This window comes from Oncorhynchus gorbuscha, unplaced genomic scaffold (genome assembly GCF_021184085.1).
Source record: "Oncorhynchus gorbuscha isolate QuinsamMale2020 ecotype Even-year unplaced genomic scaffold, OgorEven_v1.0 Un_scaffold_3745, whole genome shotgun sequence".
Lineage (NCBI taxonomy): Eukaryota > Metazoa > Chordata > Actinopteri > Salmoniformes > Salmonidae > Oncorhynchus > Oncorhynchus gorbuscha.
The window spans coordinates 10,001-20,000 of NW_025747916.1; the positions used below are offsets into that span (position 1 = coordinate 10,001).

At 47.6% G+C, this 10,000-nt stretch overlaps 1 protein-coding gene across 1 annotated transcript in view; it reads right to left on the reverse strand.

Moving 5' to 3' along the window:
* Nucleotides 1-7,109: 7,109 nt before the first annotated feature.
* The window catches only part of LOC124028097 (oxysterol-binding protein-related protein 10-like), a gene marked incomplete at its 5' end in the record, with an annotated part of 24,932 nt that continues 22,041 nt past the window's right edge, over nt 7,110-10,000 (reverse strand). The window contains 2 exons of the mRNA XM_046340245.1: nt 7,110-7,951; nt 8,438-8,591. Coding sequence (XP_046196201.1) covers nt 7,907-7,951; nt 8,438-8,591 — 199 coding nt within the window. The remainder of the gene's footprint in view (nt 7,952-8,437; nt 8,592-10,000) is intronic.

Here is a 10,000-nt window from a genome sequence, read left to right on the forward strand (position 1 = left end):
ACTTTCATTTGTGTTTTCTACCGACCTCTCGACATCCTCTCCTCAAACCCGGTCGTCCGAAATCCAAAATGTCACATCATTCTCTGGTTCACTATTGTTTCACTTAAACTGAGACGATAGTGAACGAGAGAGAGATAGTATTCACAGTGGTTCCCGGGCTAAATCCCCATCCCACACCACAGACGGCCTGCCAACAACAGAACAACAACAGAACGTGAGGAGATATTTATTCGTCTAATACATAGTATACATGGTAAACCCTGTCCCCTGGCTGTCCCATGTCTTAGACGACTTTCTAAGTCAAGTGTTGCATAGGTTCTACACAGGTGATACTACATCCCAAATGGCACCCTATTCCCTACATAGTGCACTACTTTAGGCCGGTGCTGGCACCCTATTCCCTACATAGTGCACTACTTTAGACGAAAGCCCTGTGGGGAATAGGGAGCCATTTGGGACACACCCAAAGAGTGTTTTGGTCAAGGCTCAGTGACTGATGATGTGCGCGCTGCAGTGTTGCACTTCACACTTTACACATAATAACATTCATACTCAAAAAGTGGCTGATCTAATACTGACAGGACAGAGGGGTTAAGAGCTGTCCACACCACTCAGCCAAACTGGACTGGACTGGTTCCACAGAGGGGTTAAGAGCTGTCCACACCACTCAGCCAAACTGGACTGGACTGGTTCCACAGAGGAGTTAAGAGCTGTCCACACCACTCAGCCAAACTGGACTGGCCTGGTTCCACAGAGGAGTTAAGAGCTGTCCACACCACTCAGCCAAACTGGACTGGACTGGTTCCACAGAGGAGTTAAGAGCTGTCCACACCACTCAGCCAAACTGGACTGGCCTGGTTCCACAGAGGAGTTAAGAGCTGTCCACACCACTCAGCCAAACTGGACTGGCCTGGTTCCACAGAGGAGTTAAGAGCTGTCCACACCACTCAGCCAAACTGGACTGGTTCCACAGAGGAGTTAAGAGCTGTTCACACCACTCAGCCAAACTGGACTGGTTCCACAGAGGAGTTAAGATCTGTCCACACCACTCAGCCAAACTGGACTGGTTCCACAGAGGAGTTAAGAGCTGTCCACACCACTCAGCCAAACTGGACTGGCCTGGTTCCACAGAGGAGTTAAGAGCTGTCCACACCACTCAGCCAAACTGGCCTGGTTCCACAGAGGAGTTAAGAGCTGTCCACACCACTCAGCCAAACTGGACTGGTTCCACAGAGGAGTTAAGAGCTGTCCACACCACTCAGCCAAACTGGCCTGGTTCCACAGAGGAGTTAAGAGCTGTCCACACCACTCAGCCAAACTGGACTGGTTCCACAGAGGAGTTAAGAGCTGTTCACACCACTCAGCCAAACTGGACTGGACTGGTTCCACAGAGGAGTTAAGAGCTGTCCACACCACTCAGCCAACTGGACTGGTTCCACAGAGGAGTTAAGAGCTGTCCACACCACTCAGCCAAACTGGCCTGGTTCCACAGAGGAGTTAAGATCTGTCCACATCTAGCCAAAGTTGCTGGTTCCAAGAACCAGTGAAAGGCTATCTGAGTCAGCAAACTGGTTCTGGTTCCACAGAGTGAAAAGAGCCATGTTCAACCAACCCAGCTGAAAAATGACTGGACTGGCTCTCACTGCCATGCTCCTGTCCACAAAGAGTACATGCCAAATGGAATGGCCTGGTTCCCAACTCTGATGTCACACCACTCAAGTTCAAACTGGAAAGACAGTTTAAAGAAAAATATATTTAGGTATTTGTTTCATTGGTCCGTTGTTCCCAAAATGTTTGATTTGTTCAGAAGTTTTCCAGAGACAGAAATCATCTGAGTCATACAGGTTGGTTCTGTTTCAATGGGTAGTTGAAAAGGATCCCAGTTAGATTCTCAACAACCCATATAACTGTTTCAATGGGTACCTTCATCCCAAGGATCCCAGTTAGCAACTAACTGTCTACAAAGTGTATGACGGTGTTTCAATGGGTAGGTTCATCCCAATGTCCCAGTTAAGTTCAACTAAAGACAGTCTAAAAGAAAAATATATTTCAATGGGTATTTGTTTCATTGGATCCCAGTTAGTTCCCAAAATGTTTGATTTGTTCAGGGTAGTTTTCCAGAGACAGAAATCATCCCTGTATGATACAAGGGTACGATGCTGTTTCAATGGGTAGGTTCATCCCAAGGATCCCAGTTAGCAACTAACTGTCTACAAAGTGTACGATGCTGTTTCAATGGGTAGGTTCATCCCAAGGATCCCAGTTAGCAACTAACTGTCTACAAAGTGTATGACGGTGTTTCAATGGGTAGGTTCATCCCAAGGATCCCAGTTAGCAACTAACTGTCTACAAAGTGTACGATGCTGTTTCAATGGGTAGGTTCATCCCAAGGATCCCAGTTAGCAACTAACTGTCTACAAAGTGTACGATGCTGTTTCAATGGGTAGGTTGTACATCCCAAGGATCCCAGTTAGCAACTAACTGTCTACAAAGTGTATGATGCTGTTTCAATGGGTAGGTTCATCCCAAGGATCCCAGTTAGCAACTAACTGTCTACAAAGTGTATGACGGTGTTTCAATGGGTAGGTTCATCCCAAGGATCCCAGTTAGCAACTAACTGTCTACAAAGTGTATGACGGTGTTTCAATGGGTAGGTTCATCCCAAGGATCCCAGTTAGCAACTAACTGTCTACAAAGTGTACGATGCTGTTTCAATGGGTAGGTTCATCCCAAGGATCACAGTTAGCAACTAACTGTCTACAAAGTGTACGACGGTGTTTCAATGGGTAGGTTCATCCCAAGGATCCCAGTTAGCAACTAACTGTCTACAAAGTGTATGACGGTGTTTCAATGGGTAGGTTCATCCCAAGGATCCCAGTTAGCAACTAACTGTCTACAAAGTGTATGACGGTGTTTCAATGGGTAGGTTCATCCCAAGGATCCCAGTTAGCAACTAACTGTCTACAAAGTGTATGACGGTGTTTCAATGGGTAGGTTCATCCCAAGGATCCCAGTTAGCAACTAACTGTCTACAAAGTGTATGACGGTGTTTCAATGGGTAGGTTCATCCCAAGGATCCCAGTTAGCAACTAACTGTCTACAAAGTGTATGACGGTGTTTCAATGGGTAGGTTCATCCCAAGGATCCCAGTTAGCAACTAACTGTCTACAAAGTGTATGACGGTGTTTCAATGGGTAGGTTCATCCCAAGGATCCCAGTTAGCAACTAACCGTCTACAAAGTGTATGACGGTGTTTCTCAGTCAGTTTAAATGAGGCAGGACAAAATGATCACAACAACAACAAACTGCATGAGGATTCTGTTGAAGGAGAATTTAGGAATTATATTCAGACTAGAGTTACCTAACCGATGAACGTTGTAATTTCTACCGACACATCGGAGACAGATTGTTAGTGGAGGAACCAGCTGTGGTGATGGATGGAGTGTTGTTTAGGCGAAGACATGTCGTTAGCACCTCTGCTACAATACATGTTGTTTAGGTGAAGACATGTCGTTAGCACCTCTGCTACAATACATGTTGTAATTAAGACAAAACATGTTGTAATTAAGACAAAACATGTCAGGGAAGGGACCAGTACTGGAGCAGCTCTCCTTCTGTTTGTTAAGTAAGATCTAACCTCGTCCCCCCCAGGCTCATTACCACACAGAAAGAGATGGCTGGCGACAAGACAGACTACGGGGCGAGATTGATTTAATACAGGCCGTTGAAGAGCCACCGTAAAGCCTGATTGAAATGTAAAGATCATTTCATATTGAGCTGCCATATGCAGCGTTTAACGTGAATGCAGTCTCCGCTAACGCAGGAAACATTGCCTTTAAATGTAAATCTTGTTATAGCGACTATCTTCCACAGGCCCAGATTGAATCTAAGTCTAGGATCACAGAATATTGAAAACCAGGAGAATAAATATCAGACGTGGATTAAATAAATCAAGGGTCAATATATCTCTCTATAGAGCGGTTGGATTTCTACTTCCTGGATACCGTTGGAGTTGTACTTCCTGGATACGGTTGGATTTCTACTTCCTGGATACGGTTGGAGTTGTACTTCCTGGACTTCCTGGATACGGTTGGAGTTGTACTTCCTGGATACGGTTGGATTTGTACTTCATGGATACGGTTGGATTTGCACCTGCTGGATACGGTTGGATTTGCACCTGCTGGTTACGGTTGGATTTGCACCTCCTGGATACGGTTGGATTTGTACTTGCTGGTTACGGTTGGATTTGCACCTGCTGGTTATGGTTGGATTTGCACCTCCTGGATACGGTTGGATTTGTACCTCCCAAATGGCACCCTATTCCCTATGTAATGATCAGGCCCTACACCCAAATAAGGGCACTGCGTTCATCCACCTCTGGCCTGCTCGCCTCCCTACCACTGAGGAAGTACAGTTCCCGCTCAGCTCAGTCAAAACTGTTCGCTGCTCTGGCTCCCCAATGGTGGAACAAACTCCCTCACGACGCCAGGACAGCGGAGTCAATCACCACCTTCCGGAGACACCTGAAACCCCACCTCTTTAAGGAACACCTAGGATAGGATAAAGTAATCCTTCTCACCCCCTTCCCCCCCCCTTAAAATATTTAGATGCACTATTGTAAAGTGGTTGTTCCACTGGATGTCATAAGGTGAATGCACCAATTTGTAAGTCGCTCTGGATAAGAGCGTCTGCTAAATGACTTAAATGTAAATGTAATGCACTACTTTTGACCAGGGCCTGGTCCAAAGTAAGGGTACTATGTGGTCCAAAGTAAGGGTACTATGTGGTCCAAAGTAAGGGTACTATGTGGTCCAAAGTAAGGGTACTATGTGGTCCAAAGTAAGGGTACTATGTGGTCCAAAGTAAGGGTACTATGTGGTCCAAAGTAAGGGTACTATGTGGGGAATATTTGGGAGGCAGCCAAGCCACATTCAGTACACTGTACTACTGTGGTGAAGGCTGTATAGTGGAGGTAGTCTACCTTTCTCTCTGACCTTCACTATCTCTTCAAGGTTAGGCCATAAATTAGACTCTATAAAGATCTCTTCAACGATAGGCCATAAATTAGACTCTATAAAGACCTCTTCAAGGTTAGGGCATAAATTAGACTCTATAAAGATCTCTTCAAGGTTAGGCTATAAATTAGACTCTATGAAGATCTCTTCAAGGTTAGGCCATAAATTAGACTCTATAAAGATTTGTTCAAGGTTCGGCCATATATAATCTCTTCAAGGTTCGGCCATATAAAGATCTCTTCAAGGTTCGGCCATAAATTAGACTCTATAAAGATCTCTTCAAGGTTCGGCCATAAATTAGACTCTATAAAGATCTCTTCAAGGTTCGGCCCTATAAAGATCTCTTCAAGGTTCGGCCATAAATTAGACTCTATAAAGATCTCTTCAAGGTTCGGCCCTATAAAGATCTCTTCAAGGTTCGGCCATAAATTAGACTCTATAAAGATCTCTTCAAGGTTCGGCCCTATAAAGATCTCTTCAAGGTTCGACCATAAATTAGACTCTATAAAGATCTCTTCAAGGTTCGGCCCTATAAAGATCTCTTCAAGGTTCTTCCCTATAAAGATCTCTTCAAGGTTCGGCCCTATAAAGATCTCTTCAAGGTTCGGCCATAAATTAGACTCTATAAAGATCTCTTCAAGGTTCGGCCATAAATTAGACTCTATAAAGATCTCTTCAGGTTCGGCCATAAATTAGATCTCTTCAAGGTTCGGCCCTATAAAGATCTCTTCAAGGTTCGGCCATAAATTAGACTCTATAAAGATCTCTTCAAGGTTCGGCCATAAATTAGACTCTATAAAGATCTCTTCAAGGTTCGGCCCTATAAAGATCTCTTCAAGGTTTGGCCCTATAAAGATCTCTTCAAGGTTCGGCCATAAATTAGACTCTATAAAGATCTCTTCAAGGTTCGGCCATAAATTAGACTCTATAAAGATCTCTTCAAGGTTTGGCCCTATAAAGATCTCTTCAAGGTTCTTCCCTATAAAGATCTCTTCAAGGTTCTTCCCTATAAAGATCTCTTCAAGGTTCTTCCCTATAAAGATCTCTTCAAGGTTCTTCCCTATAAAGATCTCTTCAAGGTTTGGCCCTATAAAGATCTCTTCAAGGTTCGGCCCTATAAAAGGACAAACAGACTGGAGCACCAGGCTACTTCCTGGTTCCAATCACTCCAACGTTAGAGTGTGTGAATACTGAAGATTGCTGGTGTGGGCTGGAGAAATGGCTTTGACTTTGACATTGTAGCAGTGTTCACCTCTGATTACATTTCTCCATTGTGGGCTGTTGGAAGGGGCTGAAGGAAACGCTGTTCTCTATACTGGGCCATTGTGTTATAAACAGTGTCCAAGTCTAGTGTGACAAACATACATAACCGGTATTTATATACTGTACATCATAGAACAGAAGGGCTGAAGGAAGACTCTTCACTAAACAGTGTGTTTGGTGTTGTGTGTTAATTATGGACAAATCATAGATCCTTGGATCTTACATACATCATACAGCTGGAAGGACAGCCCCTCCTGTGGCCTGGGTAATGGGTAATGGAACAGTGGAGACAGCTGGAAGGACAACCCCTCCTGTGGCCTACTGGGTAATAACAGTGGAGACAGCTGGAAGGACAACCCCTCCTGTGGCCTACTGGGTAATAACAGTGGAGACAGCTGGAAGGACAACCCCTCCTGTGGCCTACTGGGTAATAACAGTGGAGACAGCTGGAAGGACAACCCTCCTGTGGCCTACTGGGTAATAACAGTGGGGACAGCTGGAAGGACAACCCTTCCTGTGGCCTCTTTAACAGGAGACAGCTGGAAGGACAACCCCTGTGGCCTACTGGGTTAACAGTGGGGACAGCTGGAAGGACAACCCCTCCTGTGGCCTATTGGGTAATAACAGTGGAAGCTGGAAGGACCCTCTCCTCCCCCCTAAGTTTTAGATGCACTACTGTTAAGTGACTGTCCCACTGGATGTCATAAGGTGGAGATGGAAGGACAACCCCTCCTTTGTAAGTGGAAGGACAACCCTCCTGCCTCTGGATAACAGTGGAGACAGCTGGAAGGACAAATCCTGTGGCCTACTGGGTAAATGTGGGGAAGCTGGAAGGACAACCCTTCCTGTGGCCTACTGGGTAATAACAGTGGAGACAGCTGGAAGGACAACCCCTCCTGTGGCCTACTGGGTAATAACAGTGGGGACAGCTGGAAGGACAACCCCTCCTGTGGCCTATTGGGTAATAACAGTGGGGACAGCTGGAAGGACAACCCCTCCTGTGGCCTACTGGGTAATAACAGTGGAGACAGCTACAGTACCTGTGCAAACAAATTGAAAGTGAAGGAAGAAGCATGTGAATGTAATATATTCTTCTGGTATTTAGATTCTACTATATATATTTTTTTAAAGCTACATAATTGTTCAGCTATCTCTGACCACCAACGATCACGCTCATCTTCTGTCCCTAACCAACCTCTTCCTGGTTCGACCCGGTCCGTCTCCAAAATGGCCGCCGAGTTTCCTGTATCGTGTGGTAGCAGGTCAGCTTCTGACAGGGAAACTCAGTGAGCTTTTTCTGTCTTGACTGTAGTTCCTGTCCCTCTGAGAGTCTTTGGCACCTCTCATTCTTATTGAATGACTGAGACACAAGCTCCTCATCCAAGACAATCCTTGGGCAAATCTGAAATTAGCACCCTATTCCCTATATAGTGCACTCCTTCTGCAGTTGTCCGCTATATAGAGAATAGGGTTCCATTTTGAACACAGGCCCCTTGTATATTTCCTCTAGTCTCTAGTGGCCCGGCTAGCTGGTCCCCTGTGTGTTGCCGTGACCACCAGCAGGCCGCTCTCTGTGCTGTGATTGGCAGCTGGCACGTTGCCCCTCCCCCCCGAGGCCCCTCCCCTCGTCAGTGGGTCTTCCACAAGGGGTTGTGATACACCCAGCCCTCGCCCTGTGAGAAAGAGAGACAGAGAGAGAGAGAGAGAGAGAGACAGAGCGACAGAGAGACAGAGAGGCAGAGAGAGAGAGACAGAGAGGCAGAGAGAGAGAAAGAGAGTGAGAGACAGAGAGAAACAGAGAGCGAGAGAGAGAGACAGAGAGAGACAGAGAGCGAGAGAGACAGAGAGAGAGTGAGAGACAGAGAAAGAGAGTGAGAGACAGAGAGAAACAGAGAGCGAGAGAGAGAGACAGAGAGAGACAGAGAGCGAGAGAGACAGAGAGAGAGTGAGAGACAGAGAGTGAGAGAGAGAGCAAGAGACAGAGAGCGAGAGAGAACGAGAGAACGAGAGAGAGCAAAGGGAAACATGTTTAGCAGTCTTTTTAAAAATAATTTTGATTGTGAGCGTACAGTACATTAAAGACAAGACCAGGGAAGCTGACACAACGTATGAGGTAATGTCAGAGGTCAAAGTGAACCGTTCAGGTCCTAGTTCCTCACCTCCTTGATGAAGTACTTGGGTGTCCAGGGTGTGTTGGAGGCTGCTCTCTGTCGGCCCTCTGCTCTCTGCCTCTCCTCCAGACAGTGTTTGTGCTCTGTAGCAGAGTCAATGTTTCCTGATCTCAGAGCTGAGGTGACATGCTGCCACAGACGCCTGTAGAGGGACACTATACCATTATTACTGATCTCAGATCTGAGGTAATGCTCTGCCCCTGTAGAGGGACACTATACCATTATTACTGATCTCAGAGCTGAGGTAACACGTGTGTGAGACTAGCAGTGTATTAAAGCTGAGAGAGAGAGTGTGTGTGTGTGTCATCAGGGGGAGGGCGTATCTCCCTCCCTCCCTCCCTCCTCACCGTGATTCGTAGTGTCCCTGTTTCTCCATGGGGCGTAACTCCCTCCCTCCCTCCTCACCGTGATTCGTAGTGTCCCTGTTTCTCCTTGGGGCGTATCTCCCCTCCCTCCCTCCCTCCCTCCTCACCGTGATTCGTAGTGTCCCTGTTTCTCCATGGGGCGTAACTCCCTCCCTCCCTCCCTCCTCACTGTGATTCGTAGTGTCCCTGTTTCTCCATGGGGCGTAACTCCCTCCCTCCCTCCCTCCTCACTGTGATTCGTAGTGTCCCTGTTTCTCCATGGGGCGTAACTCCCTCCCTCCTCACTGTGATTCGTAGTGTCCCTGTTTCTCCATGGGGCGTAACTCCCTCCCTCCCTCCCTCCTCACTGTGATTCGTAGTGTCCCTGTTTCTCCATGGGGCGTAACTCCCTCCCTCCCTCCTCACTGTGATTCGTAGTGTCCCTGTTTCTCCATGGGCGTATCTCCCTCCCTCCCTCCCTCCCTCCCCTCCCCTCCCTCCCTCCTCACCGTGATTCGTAGTGTACCTGTTTCTCCATGGGGGGTATCTCCCTCCCTCCCTCCCTCCTCACCGTGATTCGTAGTGTACCTGTTTCTCCATGGGGTGTATCTCCCTCCCTCCCTCCCTCCTCACCGTGATTCGTAGTGTCCCTGTTTCTCCATGGGGCGTAACTCCCTCCCTCCCTCCTCACCGTGATTCGTAGTGTCCCTGTTTCTCCATGGGGCGTAACTCCCTCCCTCCCTCCCTCCTCACCGTGATTCGTAATGTCCCTGTTTCTCTATGGGGCGTATCTCCCTCCCTCCCTCCTCACCGTGATTCGTAGTGTCCCTGTTTCTCCATGGGGTGTGTCTCCCTCCCTCCCTCCCTCCTCACCATGATTCGTAGTGTCCCTGTTTCTCCATGGGGCGTAACTCCCTCCCTCCCTCCTCACCGTGATTCGTAGTGTCCCTGTTTCTCCATGGGGCGTATCTCCCTCCCTCCCTCCCTCCTCACCGTGATTCGTAGTGTCCCTGTTTCTCTATGGGGTGTATCTCCCTCCCTCCCTCCCTACCTCCCTCCCTCCCTCCTCACCGTGATTCGTAGTGTCCCTGTTTCTCTATGGGGTGTATCTCCCTCCCTCCCTCCCTCCCTACCTCCCTCCCTCCTCACCATGATTCGTAGTGTCCCTGTTTCTCCATGGGGCGTATCTCCCTCCCTCCCTCCTCAC